The 20,426-nt window shown below is 52.8% G+C and overlaps 1 protein-coding gene across 20 annotated transcripts in view; it reads right to left on the bottom strand.

The window, feature by feature from the left end:
* ERI3 (ERI1 exoribonuclease family member 3) overlaps positions 1-20,426 on the bottom strand; it is a 127,963-nt gene that overhangs the window by 20,818 nt on the left and 86,719 nt on the right. For 18 of the 20 annotated variants that reach the window (XR_012005556.1, XR_012005558.1, XR_012005557.1 and 15 more), the window contains one exon: positions 4,403-4,502. The exons of the other annotated variants lie outside the window; for them this stretch is intronic. Coding sequence is in view for 14 of the 18 variants with exons in the window: in XM_072772510.1 (XP_072628611.1) it covers positions 4,403-4,502 (100 nt within the window). In the remaining 4 variants the exon portion in view is untranslated. Of the gene's footprint in view, positions 1-4,402; positions 4,503-20,426 lie in introns of those variants that run through there. 20 annotated transcript variants of the gene reach the window in all.

The raw sequence follows: 20,426 nt of genomic DNA, 5'->3' as shown, positions 1-20,426 counted from the left end.
GACATTTTCTGTGCAGATTTCTAAAAAGGAAGAAGGGAAGAAGGCCTGGGTCCTAGTGTTAGATCAAGTCTGTAGGGCCTGAACATCACACCCCCAAGACTGTAAGTGGGGCCCAAGGATGTATTTTGTACATTCACACTAGGAAATCAGGCAAGATTCCCAGAAGAGGTGGCCCTGGGAAAATGGGCAGGATTTTCCTGGTCAACAAGGTGAAGAGCAAACAAATCAGAGTAAGAACTGTCAGAAGGAGGTCAGAGTTGCCGGGCTCTGGCTCGGAGGGCGACTGCAGCAGGGGTGAAGCGGTGGCAATGCCTCCTTTTTTCTCTTCCTTGGCAAGGCTTGGTCAAGGCCTGTATGTTTCACATTAACAGAGGGAAACAAGGGAAGTGAGCTTGTGTCCGTCCTCATCGTCTCTGTTGGAAGCACAAAGCCCGACACCAAAAAGGTGCTTCCTAGTTCAGCACAGTGGTAAGGACACAGACTCTGCACTCAGAAGGGCCTGGGTTTGAGTCCTGGCTCTTCAATTCAACTGGCTGTGTGACCTCAGGCCAGTCACTTAACTGAGTCTCAGCTTCCTAGTCTCTAAAACGGGGATGATAATGCCTGCCTTCCATAAAACTGGTGTGAAAATTACATTTGTTAATAAAAAGTACCCCTGAATACTTGCTGACCCTTTGCAGAAACACGAGAAGCACCACAGAGCACCCGCCTCCAAGCCTTTGGTCCACACCAAGGATGCAGACAGAGCCCACTGACAGCATGGGTGGCAGCAGTCCCACAGACATGGGGTCCTCTTTGCCCACAACCCGCTCCACGCCACCCTGCTCAACCAGGCTCACAAGGCCAAATCCAGCACCCCAGAAGGAAGTGTCCCTCTCTCGACAGAGGCCATGCCGACAGCCCCCGACACCCCCCCCCGCCCTTTGTACCTGGAGCTCCACTGTCTCCACTCCTGAGCCTACCTCTCCCTCAGCTGCCAGGGCCAGCTGTACCTGTGTGGACGATCGGAGCTGAGCTCTGGGGGGCAGGGCACTCTGTCCGTTATCCTCATAGGTATGCCCAGCACAGCTCCTGACACAGAGCAGGTGTGAGGTAGACACTCACTGACCTGGTCCTCTGCTTCCGTTCCCAAGGCTACTGCTGGCTCTGAATTAACCGTCACTTCTGTGCACCCTAGTCAACTTCCTCTTCTATAGTTTCTCCTCGTTACCCTCCCTGTGCAAAAAGGGACTGCTCTAAAGCCCAATTCTGACCACGTCACTCCTCTGCCAGGACGCTCCCACGGCTCCCCCTCAGACAGCTCAGCTGTGCACATCCATCCCAATGGGCCCCATCACCTCCTACAGCCTACCTCCTGGCCCTGGCCCCGAGCCATTGCCCAACCCTCCAGCATGCCTGCCCCTTGCTCTCTTAGGGGCCACACACCCAGTGCTCAGTGGCAGTCCCCACCAGGTAGGCCCCACAAACCTCCCCCTGCCACTCATACCTTACAAAGAGGCTCAGAAGATCCCTCTAGGGCCTAGGATCATCAGTGATTTGCACACAGAACCACTGCCTCCCTCCCCGCCCCACCACTGTGGCATCATGGGAGAGCTGAGCAGATTCCAGAGATGGCCAAGCTGTGGGATCTGCAGAACCCTTGCCCAGCATCACCAATGCCACCCCCCCCCCAACCAATATGCATACCACTCCCCACTTCAGGCTGGCAGCTCCTCATGCAGTTAATTAGCACTATGTCACTGAGGACCAGCCTGAGTGGCCAGTGACAGGAGCTGACCCTTGACCCCAGGGCTGGGAAACAGTCTACATCAAACTCTTACAGCGCGACCCTTTTAGCACGCACAGTAACTCGGGGCACCGCCAGCTGAAGCTCATTAAAGCTGTCTCTTTGGCGCGAGGGCCATTAACCTCACTGCTCAAAACCAACGCCTCCCCTCCCCGCCTCTCCCAGCCCAATTAATGCCCTGCATCCTCCCTCCCCTCCAAACACCCTCACCCACACCTCAGAGGCAGCTCGGAGCTGGCAGGACAGCCCTCTGCATTCAAAGATACAAAGACCCAGGGCCAGGAACCCCCAGTGCCCTGGGGAGACCATGGTGTGAGCCTGGCCATAGAGGAGGGGGCTACTTGAGCACCCACTGTGTGCCGGGCCAGGTACTACATAAGCACTTTACATAGGCGCTTCACTGAACCTCCCCAACAGCCCTGAGAGTCACTGGCAGGGTCCCTTGTCTAAAGTCACAGGGCTCTGGGTGGTAGAGCCAGAACTTCCTCTTGGTTCCATTATCACCTGTCACCTTGGACTGTCCTCTTGTGGCCCAGCCAGATGGAAAAACCTTCCCTGGAAAGGGAAGGAACATCTCAGGAGTCCTAACAGGCAAGAAGGAACCTCTTCGTCTCACAAACACACCTGGGACACATTCACAGACGCAGGGCACCCAGCTCAAGGCCGACCCAGTCCCGTGGGTCCTGCTGCAGCCCCTCCCCGCCTGGGCCAGGGCAAGTCTTCTCACTAATTCTCATTCTCTGGTCCCTCCCTTTCCCATCCCTCAGTCACTGACTCACTGACTCACTTGTTTATCCAGCCGCCCACCCCGCAGTGCTTACTGAGCATCTACTAAGAATCGAAGTGTGCAACGTGCGCTGCCCCGTCAGCTCTGAGAAAGAGCTCTGATAGCGCTGTCCTCTCCCTCCCAAACCTCTTGTCTCCTAAGAACCTCATCAAAAAGCCAACCCTTTAACCTGGCATTAAAGACCCGCTTATTTCCCCATTTCTTTTCCAGCTGTTCCCTGATCCAAATGTCCCCCCCATTCCAGTCACGGCAAACTATTTGTAGGGGTCTAAGTGGTCTTTAACGTGCCCTTGTGCTTTTGTACACACAGCTGCACTTAAGTAGAAAATCCTTCCCCCATTTTTCTACCTAGCGAACTCCTATTCATCTTTCAAGGATTTCCTGACTCGAGAGTCTTCTTCTCTAGGAAACTCCCTGCTGAGCTCCCAAGCATATCACCTTGCTAGGTTTGGGGTCTTCTCCAGGTTGTATGGAATAGCTCCTTCGGAGAACAGCAGTTGTTGTGGGGCAGCCCCAATTCCCTCAGGCATGTTGACTGCTTCCTCTTTTCCCCCTGGACCCCAGGAGAGCCTTGAGGTGTCCCAATAAGAATGATACAGAGCGTCCCTGAAGTCAGGGAGATGTAAATAAAGAAGCAGAAGTCACCTTGGCACCTGAGGTCAGGGGAACCCTCCCACAGAGCAGCCTAGGCATTCCTATCATGGCCCTCAGTACCCCGAGTACCCAGTTCATCCGTCTCGTCCTAGGATGTGGCCTCCTTGAGGACAAGAATCTCCACTTAGCATGCCCAGCACCCACTAGGCACCAGTGATGTCTGCGGGAAGGAGGAAGGGCTAGTCTCTGAGAGGTGACTGGGTCCTTCTGGTGTATCTTGCCAGTCCCCTCTGCTGTCACAGCTCCCCAAAGGTACACAAGTTATGATAATGTCATACCACCTCCCAGGAATACTCCCCCTCCTCCCCACTTGGAACAAAGCCTATCTTGTCAAGTACCAAGCCTGAAAGCATTTGCATGACGTGTGCTCACGCACAGAAAATGAGATACACAGAAATGAAAAGACACACTTTCTGGTGGATACACACACAAGTTGATGGTTGCTTCCATAAACAGACAAATGCCCTCAGGAAAATCAACCCAGATATACTGTTACACAGACACACACACACACCCCAATACTGATATATCGGAAGTTAGCCGAGCCTCCAATGCCTAGAACCACAGCCACTCCAGCCCCCTCCCAAGCAGGGATCCCTCTGAGGGTGCACCCCCCACCTGGTACCCCAAGTGGCCCCTCCCAACCGAGGCACCGCTCAATGGAGGCTGCTGCTCCTGCAGGGGAGTCAATACTCTGTGGACGGAGCCATCGGTCAGAAGGACCCCGACTAATTAAAAGCTGGTGAGGTTTAAATAATTCATCTCCTTAACTCCCATTGATCGCCCAGTTTAGTAGCCACAGACTTGAAACAATATTAAACAGCCTCCTCTAGCTCCGTGGGGGTGGGTAAACAGACATGTGCCCACCCCTCTGAGGACATCACCCACCAGAGATGCAGGCAGGGTCAGGGATAGCTTGGCCTGAATCCAAGGCCACCTGCAACCCACCCAAAGCCCAGGCCCCACTGTCCTCCTAAACAGTGTTTTGAGAGATTTTTTCCAATGGTCTGGTTCCACTCTCCCCTACTCCACCCTCCTTCCCCACTCCCCCCATCTATGGAAAGCACCCCATTAGAGCACAGAATGAGCCGCAGAACCCCTCTGTGCACTAGGGGATGAGGGCATGCGGGCAGGGGGCTGACCAAGCTGCCAGGGGTATATGTGGAGGGACTGACCAATGCCGCTGTGGGGCCGGCCTATGTGCTGCAGGCTGAGGCCCTTGTTCATGTCTAGAAGTCCATTCTTGGGCCAGCAGCCCATGGCGAAGCTGTAAGCCTGGAAGACAGGAGGCAAGAATGGTTAACAGAGGCCCTGACCCCCAGTACTCACCACCTCCACCCTCCAGCCAAATCTTCCCACTAGGGGCTTCCTCTCATTGTGTCACTTCATGGGAGTCCCCCCTCACTGGGTCCCCTTGCCACCAAGACCCCCACCAGAAAATCCCTTCTTTCAGAGCTCCTTTTGTGCTAGGCATCTCCCCATCAGAGACCTCCAGCCCCCACTGGGTGCCCCTTTGCCAGGCTCCTCTAGAGAGCTCCCATTTACTAAGACCCTCCTTATCAGGACCATCCTGTCATCAGGGCACTCCCTTCACCAGACAGCCCTGTTAGTCTCCTGGTCTCCAGTGCACCCAGCACTGTGCTGGGCCCCTCACCACAGTACTGTTGGTCATAAAGCCTGGTGTCATGAAGGATGTGGAGACCAACATATCCAAACTTCACTCTACAGAGAGGACCAACTGCCCATGGTCTACTTGCTTTAGGTTGAGAGGCAGGCCAGGCTATGGAAGGCTGAGTGCCATGCATGGGCTCAACTGAGAGGGGTAAGGTCACCTGGTCGACTCAAGCAGCTGTGAGGGGAACACATGAAGAGAGCGTGCGCGCCCGCGCGTCTGTGTGTGTGTGTGTGTGTGTGTGTGTTAGGGGGGAACAGATCTCTGCTGAAGGTCAAGTGCTCACTTATGCATATTCAAAGCAGCCACCCATCGATCTGTACTTAATTGTTTTCCTGGGGTTGGGGAAGGAAGTGCTGGGGGCATCGATCTGCTCAGGCCCCTAGCACTTCATTGCCCCCCTCCATCCCCTACTCGCGCCACCTGGCCGCCACCAACCTCCACAGTGAGGGGTGGTACATAGCAGGACCAGGGATGGCACTTTCTTTCACAATCCCTTATAGGAACAACTGATTTGACATCACAGATGAGGAAACTGAGGCCCAGAAAGAAGAGACTTATACAAGAGTTAGAAAGCTATTAAGTTAGAACTGAATCCCTGCTCTGCCTGCTAGCCTGGGCTTTTTGCGGGGCGGGGTGGGGGTGGGGGGTGGGGGAGTTGTGTAGCTGGCTGGTCCTTCAGACATTACCCATCCCCTCACCTTTGAAGTCCTGGAATCCTAGGCTGCCCTGCTCCCAATGGCAGGAAGCATATGAGATGTGGTCAATAGGCATGTAGCCTGAGGAATTCCCAGAAGCTAGACCCGAGGGTCACTAGTCGAACTAAGGTGACTGCAGCCACGGTCAGATAGGCACTGTGGTGTCCCCACTCGTGCTCGGGTGTGGAGGTCCCCATCCCACCAGAGACTCCCTCACAGCAGGGAGGGCCTAACACTGGGTCAGAAACCAAAGACAGGAGAGGAGGCTGGATACAGAGTCTGTGCTGAGGCCAAGGGGCTGGTACCCTGCCTTCTCAGCTGCAGGAACCAAGCCCCGGCCCTGCAGGTCCTTCAACATCAGTGCCCTCCCGAGCTAGTTTCCTTGACCACAGAGGTACCAGCCACAACCTGACTTCCCAGCCAACCCTCCCACACTTTCCCAGGCCACAGCTGGACCCACAAACCGGGGGCTGAGTGCAAGGCTCAAGGGCAGGGGAGAGAACGCTGGTGTACAGCCAGGGCAGTGAAGGCAGCGCTGGGGAACGCAGGCAGCGAGGGAAAGCAGCCAGTGGGTGGTGCACAGCTGGATAAGCTGCTGAGCGTGGTCAGGGCCATGGCTGGAGCGCAGTGGGCCAGAGAGCAGTGGCGGGCCGGCTTTCAAGTACTTTAAAATCACTTACAAAGGCCGGATTAAACGATCAGAAATTCCATTTAATAGGACAAATAAAGAAATAACAATCTACCCTATCAGCCTGGAGAAGGCGAGCTGGATGGGTTTTTTTCCCCTCTAAAAAGGAAAAAGGGAAGGAAGGGGGAAAAAAGAAGGATAATGTGTGTTTACTCAAGCAAAGAAAAAAATATTTAAGTGATGTCGGGGAGAAGATTGCAGTAACTAGTGAAGAATAACATCGTCTACTTTGCTGTCAAATCACACCCGAATTTCAGTAATAGATTCTCGGCTGACACTCAATTCAATTCGAAGGTGATCCTGCTTTATCCCAGCCCATCAAATATTAAACACTTGCATTAGCAGGTGCTGCCGCTTCCCGGCTTAGAGCGGCGGGCGGGCAGCGGAGGCCCCTCTGCTCTGCTTGGGGCTGGGGGACAGGGCAGCTCAACGTTATCTGCACGTCATCCCGAGTCTTATCAAAGCTAAGCGGGAAGACCACTTCAGATAACATTAGACGCTTGCCCTGACGCGTCACTGTGACTAGATTATTATTATAACGACTCCCCCCCAAGATCGTCCTTAGACTGGGACATGCGCAAGGGGGAGGAGAGGGCCAGAGCCCAGGAGGGCCGGGCTGGGCCTGCCGGACCAGGATGAGCCGGGACCCAGGCAGGAAAGGAGAGGCAGCAGGCGAGGCGGCGGCCTGGGCCCGCCTGACGGATGCCTTTCAGGAAGGGCAGTCTAGCTTGTCAGAGCGAGGGCGAGATGAATTGGCGTCTCCAGCGTGGCCGTGGGTGTCATGCGCACAGTTTCATATTCCCAGATAAGGCATGATAACCAATTGCTGCTGTGACACGGCCTCATCCAGCACTTCCTCAGGGGGGCACAGGCGGGGGGAAGGGGGCAGCACGTGCACATGGGTCTGCCAAGCTCCTAATAAGAGGGATTTAATTTTTACAAATGCTGCTTCCAGCGGGGCCTTCACATACCAGCCAAAGTCCAAAATGATATTAAAAACGGTTAATTAAAACTGCTCTCCTTCAGCCTGGGCTCTCCCCCTGCTGCCCCTGCTGAGAACCCTGGCATGTCTCCCCCAGGTACCCCTGCAGAGTTGAACCTTCAGAAGTGACCACCAACCTCAAGGAACCCCCCCAGGCACGTGCTAGGGCACGGCACCACAAGCTCCCTCCAGCTCCTGCCATCTGAGGTACCCCTCGGTCACAGCCAGGGGACACAGAAAGCCACCCAGAGAACACAGGGTCCTATGGCACTCTGTGTTCCTCCTACCAATGGGTGGTCTGGATCCTCACACCTGCTACCCACACCACCCCTGTCCCCCCTCTCCCCCAGCACGCACTTCTGAAGTGTCTCCCTGCCAGATACATACACTATCAAGCGTGCATACCCACACAGGCACCAAACTCTCCCTCAGGTTACTCGGCTTATCCTTCCACTCCCCGTTCCCTCCAGGCGTCCTCCCCAAGATTACATCTGTCTGTGAATCTGAGCAGAGCCTTCCCAGGAGCCCAGCTCAGGACAAGGTGATACGGGCTGTGTCTCAGAGATTCTGGCTGAGAAGGCAAGGCTGGGACCTAGGGAACCGGTAGACCAGGAGGATCGGGGAGACCATCCCCTGTGGCTGTCCACAGGGACAATAGAGATAAACAGGCCTGTCTGGCATTGGAGGCAGCTAGGAAAGCTTCCTGGAGGGAGTGGTAGTGGACAGCTGGGTGGGTGGTGGTGGTGGTGACGACAACACTGCAGGCAGGAGACACAGCAAGGACAAAGGAGAATGGCAGAAGCAAGCCCGGTGAGAGCACAGGCAAGGACCTGGGTGTGGCAGGGGCAGCCACCAAGGATGGAAAGAGCCAGAAAGACCCGTATCTTGAGGGGCCGCCTCTCACTTCCCTGTACCAATGGCAACATGGGCATCAATCAAGGAACCTAATTATTGTCCATCCTCTTTCTCTCGCTTGCTTCCTATCCCTGCTCCCTCCCTCTCTCCTGCCAGCCTGCACAGTGTGGGGGTAAGGGACCTACGAGCTTTCTGACCTCCAACAGCACAGGCAGGAATCGGTTTTGAGAGCTCTTGCCAAAAAGCCTGTTCCAAGTCCCTTTCCCAGACTGGTTCCAAATTCTTGGGGTGCCACTTCTCCAGCTGCACCTCTCCCAGCCACCAGGGACCCCCCCATCCCCGCCAGCCCAGCTGTGGCTTCCCGGCCAAAGAGTGGGGCAGACAGAAGGATGACTGAGGAGCCCCTGAGCCCTGTCCGGGGCAGGTGGGGTTGGAGTAAAAGACGCGGGGTTTAGCAAACCATCCCACCACAGCCCTGTGCCAGGCAGGCACGCACACTTCCCTTCCCCTGGGCTGCTGTAATTTCTATGCGCGGGGAAGCAGGTGCCGAGCTGCTCCCGGCTGGCTCTCCTCTCTCGCGGCTCTGCCCGCCTTGGCTGCTGCCCCATTAGCTTAGTGGCCAGCCATCTGCGACGGGCCTGCCGCGCAGCCCTGCTGTAGGCGCGGCGGGTGGCCCCCTGTGTAACAGGGAGCTTTGCCATTAGCGCCTTTAATATTCTGACACCTCAGCACAGCCTGCTATTACATGCAAACGCTGATCGCCCTGTGAAATTACATTGCTGGGCCCGCGAAATGGAATCGTGTATAATCAGCCTCCTCCATGCACTGTCAGTCCCATCACAAACACGGCGCCCGGCGGCTTACGGGGGCTTAGCAGCTGCGACAAGTGTATTGGGTTTAATAGATGAAGTAGCCCTCATCGGCAGCAGCATCAGATCCTTCAAAGAGGAAGGAAGAGGCATCGATGGCTGCTAGGGTGTCTCTGCCCACCCATTTGCTATCTGCCATGGCCCCAAGGATGGGGTGGCCACGGGGTGGGCGCGGCAGTAGTTGGGGTTATAACCCAGCTCAGACTGCACACAGAAGCGCAGGCTGCGCTGTTACTTCCAGAAAACCCAGAGCTTCCAAGCCAGAACCAGCACATTGGACCTCTCCAGCTTCCCATGAGGTGGGGAGGAGCAGGGCACCTCTGGGTGACGTGTCACCTGGTAGACCTAAGGCTAATGGGTCATTTCCCAAGCTGAGGAAGCAAATCAAATCACCTGCCATTCCCACAAACACCCAACAGATGAGGCTGTAAGGGGGATACTCTGGAGGATAGGGGAGAGAAAGCCTCACAGACATGACTACTCCTTAATCCCTTCTCTAATTGGCCGGCACTTCTCCAGCTGGTGAACCAGTACCAAGGCCACAGGTAAACACGAGGACGGCAGACCCAGCAGCCCAGGCCTCAGAGAAGGGCAGTGTGGTCAGGCTCAGGAGTCAGACAGACACGGGTTTGGTTCCCACTTCTGCCAGTCGGCACAGTCACTTCGGAGGAGTCATGGGAACTCGCCGAGCCTCGGTCTCCTGTCCTACAACATGGGATGACAGTTCTTTCCCCAGATATGTCTGAGGTCACTCGGGAACACCCCCTCCCACTGTGACCTCCAGATATTCTTGGTGCCAACACCCAAAATGCACATTGCTTTTGAGAATGCCGCTCCCTCTCCCTTTTCTGGGCTCAGCCTAGCACCAACGGGAGCAGACTCCGTTTTCCAGGGAGGGCTGCAACACCATCTCCCATCTCGCATGCTCTTACAATGTGACTTTGATACACCTGTTACCAAGAGAGGTGTCTGTGTGATAAACAGCAGAGGCCTTTGCGACTACTTCAACTAACAGAGTAACGCAGCAGCAAGACTACGGGACTTCAAGGCTATTTCAGAAACAGAGGAGGCAGCTTCCACCTCATTCACTGGAGAGCACTGGCCCTGGAGCCCAGAGCTGCTCTGTAAGTCGCCAGACTGCTCCAGGGCAGCCATGATGTGAGGAAGCCGAACAAGGTGTGTGCAGAGACCACATGCAGAAGCCGTGCGACTAGGCCGAGAGAGGCAGAGGCCCAGCCAGCCCCCGGCTGATCAATCACACCCGGGGCCAGCTTCAAGGACTAACTACAAATGGATGAGAGAAGCTGAACCAGAACCACCTCACTGAGCCCTTCCTGAATTCCTGACCCACAGAAACCACCAGATACAATAAACTAGCTGCTGTTAAGTTGCTAAATGTAGGGGTGATTAATTATGTGGCAATGCTAACTAGACCACCAACACCCTGGATATGCTCTGCCAATACCTTCAACTTCTGGTTGCTCCGACACTACTGTGCCCCTCTCTGGGACTTCACGCCAGGTCATCATCACGCCAGGTAACTTTAGTTTCTACAGGACAGTCTACCCATGAACACTGCCTTTCAGTTGCTCAAGTTCCGTGCTCTAAGAGCCTTCTCCTCTACCTGTTTCAGCCCTCCATCCCTACGGCCACACTCAGGGCCTTGTTATCCCTCAGAAATCTTATCATGACAGATTCTGCTCTGACCCCACCCTCCCATCCTTCCAGTTTTTGTACCCTCTGCTCTTGCTCTTCTCGTAAGCTCTCCATCCCCTTCTGGCCTCAATCCTTTTCCTACCAAGCCTGGAGCCCTGGGATCTATCACTTCAAGCACCCATTCCTCAGTCTTCACCTCCCCTGCCCACTTATCCTACTACACCTTCCCCGAAAAAACCCAGTTGTGACTCCATTTCTCCACATTTGCGCTTGAGCTAAGCCGGAAAGTCACTCATGCACAGACAGTGGCTACTGTGGGTACAAGATCACAACCTGAGCAATTCTCAGTGGTATGCAACAATCCTACTCCTTTCACAAAGCTAATAAAGCTGTGGCACAGAACTCTTTCAACTGCATACACCTCGTCTACAAGTGCACCTGTAGCCTTCCACACCTGCTGCTCCACCAAATCTGTTCTAATGGAAGGGACACCTCGCTTCTCACCTAAGGCCAATCCTGTACTTGTGCTTTATATCTCACCCTTCTCCTCCCTGCTTGGTCCTGCTCCTTCTGGGATCCCCTTTCTTTCTAAACCCTTACCCTCCCCCTCTCTGCTGGCTCCTTTGCACTAGTATTGTAGCCAGTGTTTGAATCTCTATCAACTTCATATATCTTCTTGTGTCTCAGGCTCCTCTTTGTAAAATGGAGGTAATAACAGTTCCTACTCCAGAGAGTTGATGTGAGGATTAAATGAATTATTGTGCATGAAGTGTTTAAAACACCTGGCCCTTTGAAAGTTACATCAGTATTAAATTATTATTTTTAAAGCCCTCCATATCCCTATCCGGTGACTGTTTTCCTGTTAGCAACCAAACTTCCCAAAGTTGTGCCCACTCGCCTCCACTTACCTTCCCATTGCTCCTTCACCCCTGCAGTCTGGTTTCCAGCCTTACTGACATCACTCGGCTCCTGCTAGAGCCGATGGTCCTCTCCACGCTGCCCATGCCTAGGGAGTTTCAAGGCTTTGCTAGCTCTACCTCTCTGTGGCCTGCTTCAGTTTTGAAACTCTTCTCCTTCAGTTCTCTTTTAAGTTTTCTTATCTCTCTATCCTGCCACTTGCCTCATAATCTCCCGGTCTCTTCTGCACACAGGCCACCTTTAGGAGCTCAGGTGCTCTCACTTCTGTTTTCCTCTACACTCTACTGCTTTCCCTGGGTGACTTTCAACCTCTTTGTCTTTCACCTTCTGACTTCCAAATCGATATTCTTTGCCAATACTTGAGTATCAGACACATATATTATTCTATTGTCCACCTGACATTTCCACCTGGATTTCACTCAGGTACTTTATTCTCAAACATTAAAACAAAACAAAACAAAAACAAAACCCAAAAATCTAAAAAAACAAAAACAACAACAAAAAAAACCCCTAACCATTTCAACATCTCATCTCCCAAGTTCTCCTTCTCTTGGGTTCCCAGATCCCTATGAAAGCCATTACCATCTCTGTACTATCAGTCTATCAGAAATGTGGGGTCAACTGTGCTTCCTTCTTCCTTACTGCCCCCTGCATCCTGGGATTGCTGTTTCACGCTCCAAGACTTGACTTGAGCAGTTCCTTCAGCCTGCCCAGGTTGCCCTCGGCCTTCTCTCATTTTCTGTCCTAGGGAACACATACTCTTCTTTCACGACTAACTGAAGTACCTTCCCTGACTCGTCCCTTCTTTAAACCCATCCATACTCTGAAAGGCATCTCTAACGGTGCACGTGGTGCACGTTTACAGAGACGTTACCCCACAATGCTGGGAGATTCCTAAAGGTGGGAGCTGTGTCTGCCCTTCCTCTACAGGGTCTCCACTGAGGGAAGGGAGAATGAGACCTCTCGATGGGCCTGATTCTGCCTGGTTTTCGGGGCTGCTGTTCCTGTTGACTCTATCTGGTCTCCTCCAGGAACCAGTTGTCCCTGCCCAGCACACCAGCAATGCCACCCCAGCCAACCTTAGAACTGGGGGCTCGGCTGCCTGTGTGAGGAGGGAATGGGAGACTGTTCTTGTCTCCCTTCTCTTTTTCTGAGCTCTCTGGCTTTACAGGTAGCTCCCACTCCATTCCCGTGGCCCAGCAGAGGCTTGGCGGGCATAACTATAGCAGCAGAGTGTGGACACTCACGTCGACTGACCAAACCCAACCTCTCTACCCCCAGTGAGTAGCTCTGTGTGCTCACAGTGTTCCCTGGCTACCGACATACTTCGGGGGCTCCAGAGTGGCCGCTGCCTCTGTCCACCAGCAGAACCTGAGTGGCATAATTACTGCTTCTGTGTACTTAATATGCCTGCGCATGGCCCCCAACAGGACAGCTGCCTCCAGTGCTGGACCGCCACCACAGCCAAGGCAGGGGCTGTACCACATGTCCAGGGCCCGCAGCATTTGGGAGACAGCTGACAACTCAGCTTGATCCCATGAGGGTCCGAAGTCCATTTTCAGGTGGAGTAATCCAGAGCCCTTGCTTCGTTGCTGAGTCAGGGGGGACTTGGGGACACTGGGGTTTCTGAGGTGAGGACCAGGTAAGGAGCTCCTGAGCCCCCACGGAAGAGTCTGGCCTCGCTGGGGCTCCACGTGCACTGTTACACAGTTGAAGGCAGCAGATCTCAGCCAGCTGCCCAGGGTGAGAGCTACCTTGTGAGTTTTCTTTGTTTTCATTACAATTTCCTCTCCCATTGCTTCTTTTTAGCTGGCCCTTTCCTCCCTGGGGTGCTGGGGATTGAATGAAACACCACCCCCGGCTCCAATAAGTGTATTTCAATTACATCTGTCACTGCATAACGATATAATGATATATCATGTGATATTAAATCCATGGTAATCATATCAGGGATTTTTTTTAATCGTGCACTAATCGCATTATTACATCTCTATAATTAACAACAGGAGGTATGGAAATTCAGTTAAGGCAGAAGGCTCAATGTACTCCCCTCACCCCATCCCCACCCTAGCTTCCCCAGATTAGGGCTCAATTAGGAGCTGGGAACTGCAGGGCACTAGCATGTTGGGTCAAAGCTCCCACCTCCCAGTGCCTGAGCCATGGGCAGAGCCTTCAGCATCCAGGACTGGCAGAGATAGGACAGATGGAGACCAGAGATGCTCAGTAAAGAGCCTGAGGTAGAGGCTACACAGAGGGGCCCAATGACAAGGCTCAGCTGGGCCTTCCAGACCTCCTGTCATTGCAGCACCAAATCTTCTCCATGGGGAGGAGTGTTACCTTTCCTTCCAACCAGTAAGGCTCTCAAAGGTGCTTGCAAGGCACAAGGCAAATTCCTGCCTCATGGTCTCCTAGATCAGAATGTCTTTGCTACTGCTACACATATTCCCTTTCTCTGACCTAGCCCTCTGTGGTGGTGGCTCTTAACATCACCAGGTCCAATAGCTGTGATGTCTTTGCCTCTTGGTCCTAAAATCCCTGAGCTGAACAAGCCCAATTCTTCCTGTGGCTGTTCCTCCCCAGTTCTCTCTCTGAAGCCTGGTCCTTCATATTGCATGACAAGTGGGTTTTTGGTAACCACTGGGGGTTGTTCCTCCACCCCCCCAAATGGTCCAGGTGCTTATGTCCTCCCACCCAGACCTATATGGAAAGGGGAGGGGCCTGAGACTGCAGCTTGAACTATGTCAAATGACCCTGTCTCTCCCACCACCCCCTTCCTGATACTGAGCTATTAGGGCTAATCCCCTCAGGGGTGTCAGAACCAGTCTGCAAAGCAGAATTCTGTGTTTCAAGTCCAAAGCTTTGAACTTGGCATGTAACTAGTCCTCAGTGAGGGGCAGGCATTTTGCTAAGTTTGACTCTCAGAAGTTGGACAGGCCTGAAGATAAAAGAGAAAAATCATGTCCTTTTTCCTAATAAAAAGGAGACACTAATAGCAGTCAGCACTTAGGCAAAGCACTTTAAGTTTCTAAAGTGCTTTCCAAATTAAAATATAATCCTTTACTGAGCATGTGACACCACCACCACCACCACTACTACCACCAACCCCTCACACACAAAAGCATGTGCCTGCTTACACATAGCACATACAACTTCACTTTCTTTCTCCCTGAGAAAAACGAAAAAGGTGTTCAAAACTTTCAACTCAGACCTCCCTCCATCTTCATTGGCTTGCTCATATAACACATACTTATTGAGTAACTACCGTGTGCCAAGCTCTGTGCTAGGTGGAGACACACAGATCACATGGACTAAGCCACTGCCTTTAAGGAGCTTCCAGGTTACAAAGAGAAACACAGAAGATCACATACAGTGGAGGGCCAAGATCCTGTAACAAGAGCCCCAACGTAGAAACCCTAACCAGGCCTGGAGGGAAATCATCTAGAAGACTGATGTGGCCTTCAGTAGGACATTCAAGGCAGGATGCCTAGGGATGGTGGACATGTGGGCCTGGAGCTCAGTTCAGAGGGGTGAGCTGAGACAAGAAAGTCCTAAGAATGTGTATGGGTGGCACTTGAAACTCTAGGTAAGATCAACCAGAAGAGAATAAAAAAGGCTTTAGGGTCAGAAGAGGCCCTCTCTTCGTTGATGTTTAGAGGGAAAAGAGAAAGGCCCAGACACGGAAGGGTGAAACTCTAGAGCCTCCCGAATCAATGCCCAAAGAGCCTCCTCTCTGGGCACGCCCTTATCACCACCACCTTCACTCCACCTGGATGCGGTTCGATGGAAGAGTGCAGGCTTTGCAATCACACTGACTCGCTCATGACAAACATTTACTGGCCTATTATATGCCAGACCACATGCATACATTAGCAATACAGACACAGTACTGTCCTCAGAGAGCTTCACTTTGTTGGAAAAAGCAGATGTTAAATAAACAGCAACATAAATAACCATTAAGTTGTACCTGTAGCAAGGACTCAAAGAAGAAAGGTAGATGGTTAGGATAGGATAGAAAACGAGAACCTGACCTAGATGGGGAAACACTTCCCTGAGGACAGGTAAGCTGAAACGGATGGACCGGGAGGGGGAGGTGTTTGGTGTCAAGGGAATGATGCACGCCAAGGCCTTTAGGCAAAGGGTAGTGGCACTTGGAAGGAATCAAACACTCGGTATCCTTGGAGCACAGGAGGCAAGTTTGAGATGAGTTTGATGAGGAAGGCAGGAGATGCATGGCCATGTAGGGCCTCAGAGGACACAATAAAGGGTTTCATTACTGTTTCCTAAGGTGATGGGAAGCCATCCAAAGGTCTACTACTGTCATGCGATGTGGTCTTAGGGCGCTGTACCAAAGTCAAAAGTTAGTTGCTTTGCACATCTACCCCTCCCTATTCCTAAGGGTAGTCAGGCCTGGGAAAAGCTAATAGAGAGCCAAGACCATTTTCTTCAGAAAGGAGAGGGACTCATTCATTCATTCATTCATTCATTCATTCATCGAAGACACACACATTCGCTGAAGGCCTGCCAGACCCTGGCACCTCAACTGAATCACATGTACAGCCTGCCCTCAAGAACTCACAGTCCTTTGCAGGGAAATGAATACAGATGCCAGGAAGTGCCCAGTCACCGTGACAAAGTGATCAGTGAGAACTGCAGTAGTATTATGAAGGAACAAAGTACTTAGGCCCAGGGGCAGCTGGAGCCCAGAAGAGGTGTGCTGCCTCCTGGTCCTCTCCTCCCCGTGCAAACAGCAGGTGGCTGGTTGGGACAAGCACTCCCACACAGACTGCAGATTGGGCTGGGGGCAGAGCGGGAGGAGGACCCTGAGCCAAGGCTCTGGGGAAACGGCTGGAGACCGGGCAGCAATGAAATTGAGCCAGGATCTTCTGATTACACAGATGAAGGATGGAAGGATGTGGCCAAAGCTATAGATGGCAGAGGAGGGAAAGGCTCACTGTATCATCCCAGGATGATGGAAAGGGCACTTTTAGAATAAGCAACAGTACTCAAATAGGAAATCATTTCAGGAAATGGTAACTCTAGTCCCCAGACCTGCTTCCTCTTTGGAAAGTAAGGGCTTAATTACTCCTTAGGTCTCTTCCTGATCTGAAATTCACAGGATCTGAGGGGAACCTCCCAAAACTCAGGTTCATTTCTGATCCCATATCTTTGCTTATGCTATCTCACCCCCCAAACACTGGCCTTCCTCCACCCTCTCCAAATCCTACTTGTCTGCCAGGACACCACCTTCAGGAAGCCCCTCCTGATTTCTCTTCCTCCCTCCCCCACATCCCACCCTGACCTCTACAGTCCATACTATGAACTGCACTATAGCACTCTGCTTAATTACGTATCACATGGGCTCCAGTTCTCTTACTTAACTGGTGTGGGGACTGTCTTGTCTCTCCCTGACCCCTGACATCCATTTTGGAGGCAGGAGGGGAGCTCCACTCTTGCAGGCCCCAGAAGCAGGCAGAAGTCTGGGTCCCCACTCCCTCTGTCCACAGTCCTTTGAGAACTCGAGAGGCCTCTACTTGAAAAGGGTGCTGAAAGCAATGATGTCTCCGAGTGCGATGGTAGATATTTGTGTCTGCTTTACCCTTGGCTTTTTGCTCTGGTTCAGGTAGGAGCGGGGTGGGCCGGCTGGCAGATCTGAGAGCGCGGCACGCCCCAGCGGGCAGGGCGCACAGCGCGGGGAAGGCGCGAGTCAGTCTGGAGTGCTCCCCATTTATCAAGCTCACGCAGGCCGCCAGCCGAGCGAGTCTTTCTATCATTACACCTCTCAAAATCCGATTCATACCACTAATCCTGCCTTCATTCTCCCAGATTAATAACATCTCTTTCAACCTTCACAGTGTGATAAATAGACAAAGAGAGAACAAAAGGAGAGACAGAAGAGAGAGAAAGAGCTGGAGCAAGTCCCCATAATAGAGAGAGCCGAGAAAGAGGAGAGGGAAAAAAGGAGAGCGAGCGAGAGCAGGCAGCGGCCAGAGACTACAGCTGCCTCACAGAGCCACCGAGGAGAGCGGGCCGCTGCGCCCCGCTATGCGCTCCGCTCCATCCCTGAAGAGAAAGAAAGGCTCGTTAACAGCTCCTTCCTGCCTGCACTTTTGTTCCGATTCTTTTCTTCCCTTCCAATCCTGCTTTAGGTCAAATTCTAGTGAAAATGAGTCTCCCGGCTTCCCGGGCTCCTCCCAGCCTCCCTGCCAGGCCCAGGGAACCAGTTGGGCCTCGGCAGGGCTGGATGTGGGCCCAGGCAGGGCTGGGAATGGGTTGAGCAAAGGTGGGCGAGCTGGCCTACGCTTCTGCGGGGCTGTTGCCTTAGCCCGGCCCCCTGCCTTGCTCTTTAGGCTGACCAGGAGAGGAGACAGAGCAGAGGGAGGGCCCAGGGTCCATTTCCTAAGGCTCTGTCCTGTGCATCTTTCCCTCCCAAAGCTCTGGCTCATCCCACGGGAGGCCATTTGCCCCCAGCAGCCCAAGTAGATGGTAAAAGTAGGCACCACTCAGGTTTGCTAAAACTGAGGTGTGACCCATCACATTATGATGGATAAGTATGCCTGGGAAAATAAACCCCACTGGGTCCCAGCCGTAACACAGCTGATCTGTGACGACTCTCCTTGTTCTCGCTGCCCAGAGGCTTGCCCACACTTGTCTCCATTGCACAGCCCCCATCCTCCTCACAGACTCAGTTCAAGAGGCACCCCCCCTTCTGGATGCCCCTCTGAGCTCTTCCAGGAGAATTCAGGCACTCCCTCTTCTGGGCTCTGGAAAGTAACACCATTTACATCACCCCGTAGTGACTATCTGTCTCCCTCACCCCACTGGGAGTCTGTAAGAATTCTGAGTTCTCTATTCCCAGGTCCAAGCTACCCATGATACTTCCGTTCCTTTTTGACTTTGACCAAACTAGCTGTAGCAGAAGACTAAGCCAAACAAGAGTTGACCCTCCCTCTGGACTGCAAAGTATTCCCAGGCAGACTGCAAAGTATTCCCAGGCTGCCTGCAAGCCCAGCTGCGAGGGACAGCTAGCTGGGAAACCCTCTCGGCCCTGCACACCCACTTCCTTCACAATCCATCAAAGTGGGGCAAGGTGGATTTTTTTTAACAATCCAAAACCTTTATTGACTTACATCTGATTAGAATGTGCCAGATGAGAATATTGCATAGAAAGTTGTACAAATTTTTTTTACATAGAAGTCTGCACCACATACATATGATGTGAACATTTTTTTTAAAGATTTTATTTGAGAGACAGAGAGCACACACGCAAGAGCAGGGGAGGGGCAGAGAGAGAAGCAGACTTCCCGGCTAAGTGCAGCGCCCAATGCAGGGCTCGATCCCAGGACCCTGGGACCATGACCTGAGCTAAACGCAGACATTTAACTGACTGAGCCACCCAGGTGCCCCATCTGAAAAATTTTTTTATGGCAAGCTCCTCAGACTGCTCTATCCCTCAGTACATTCTCATGGTGGGAGGTGGGGTGGCGCATGTGCAGAAGGCCGGCCTACCTTGTCCAACCCAGCCTAGTAGGAGGAGCTGTCTGAGAGAGTCGAGGCTTCTCCAAGGACAGAGATTGGTGGCAAACAGCAGAGAAGCAGACCCAGCTGGTGGCGGGTCTGTTTAGGGGCAAGTCCTACTTAGGGAATGTCTTGCCGACACTTGCCAGGCTACTTTCCTCTAAAAAGCCTCCCCAGGCCCCCCTCCCCCTACACAGTCCTCCTTTTGGATCAAATTGGCTGCTACCTACCTACCATTCATTCCTGGGGACTCTATCACTTACAGCTCCAACCCTCAGATTTGGGGAAAGAACTTGAAAGCAGAGAGAACTGGAGGCTTCATAGGGCCAACTAAAAGAGCAAGTGGGTAGAGGGCAGCCCTTGGGACCATATCCCTCTCATGAAAAAAAAAAAAAAACAGGAAATCTGGTAACCTTTTTTTTTTTTTTTTTAATTTTTTTTATTTATTTATGATAGTCACACACAGAGAGAGAGAGAGGCAGAGACATAGGCAGAGGGAGAAGCAGGCTCCATGCACCAGGAGCCCGACGTGGGATTCGATCCCGGGTCTCCAGGATCGCGCCCTGGGCCAAAGGCAGGTGCTAAACCGCTGCGCCGCCCAGGGATCCCTCTGGTAACCTTTCTTTAGCCCTGTTTCAGGACTCTCTATGGTCACCTGTTCCACAAGACCTCCAGGATCAGACACTAACAACAGAGAGTGAAAAGAATGACAGTGGCTGATATCTGTCAATGAGTCCAAGTGACCCAAGGAGGTGGGTAAGAGAGAACCATACAGTCTCAGTGAAGGAGAATGGTCCCCCTACAACCAACCTAGCCCACTGGTACCCTGATCTCCACAGCAGGCTAGGTTCAGCTGGTACACAGGCCCATACTGCCTTCTAGCCTAAGGCCACAGGAGAATTCCAGAAACATGGATCTTGGCCCCTTCCTTCCCTAAGAGCCTATATTACTGGCAGATCAGAGAGCTCCTCGGCTAGTCAACACTGCAGCCCTCTAAACATGGGCAGTCAGCAGGCCTAGTAACACCTAAACTTACTCTAACTAACTTCAGGGCTCTAAACTCCCAGGCAACTTCCTGGGCAACTTCCCCAGGGGCTCAGAAAGATGCTCTAGTTGTTGCAGCCTTACCCCAGACAGGATGTCAATCCCCAGGCTCTGAGAAGAGAAGTCATGGCAGCTCCTCCATCTTCTGCCTCTATTGCCAATCTTTACTCAATATATAGTCTCAGCGCCAACCCTCTAGGTAAGCCTCCACTATGTCACCCAACTCGGAGGGATGAACCTCATTCCTTCAGGGGGTTTGACCCCTTCAACTGAGAGGGACAATCTAGACCCCATTAAGGGAC

Source organism: Canis lupus, chromosome 13, assembly GCF_048164855.1.
Source record: "Canis lupus baileyi chromosome 13, mCanLup2.hap1, whole genome shotgun sequence".
In the NCBI taxonomy this organism is placed as follows: Eukaryota; Metazoa; Chordata; class Mammalia; order Carnivora; family Canidae; genus Canis; species Canis lupus.
Note: the sequence above shows the minus strand (reverse complement) of the source record. Positions and strands in the feature narration are given on the sequence as shown.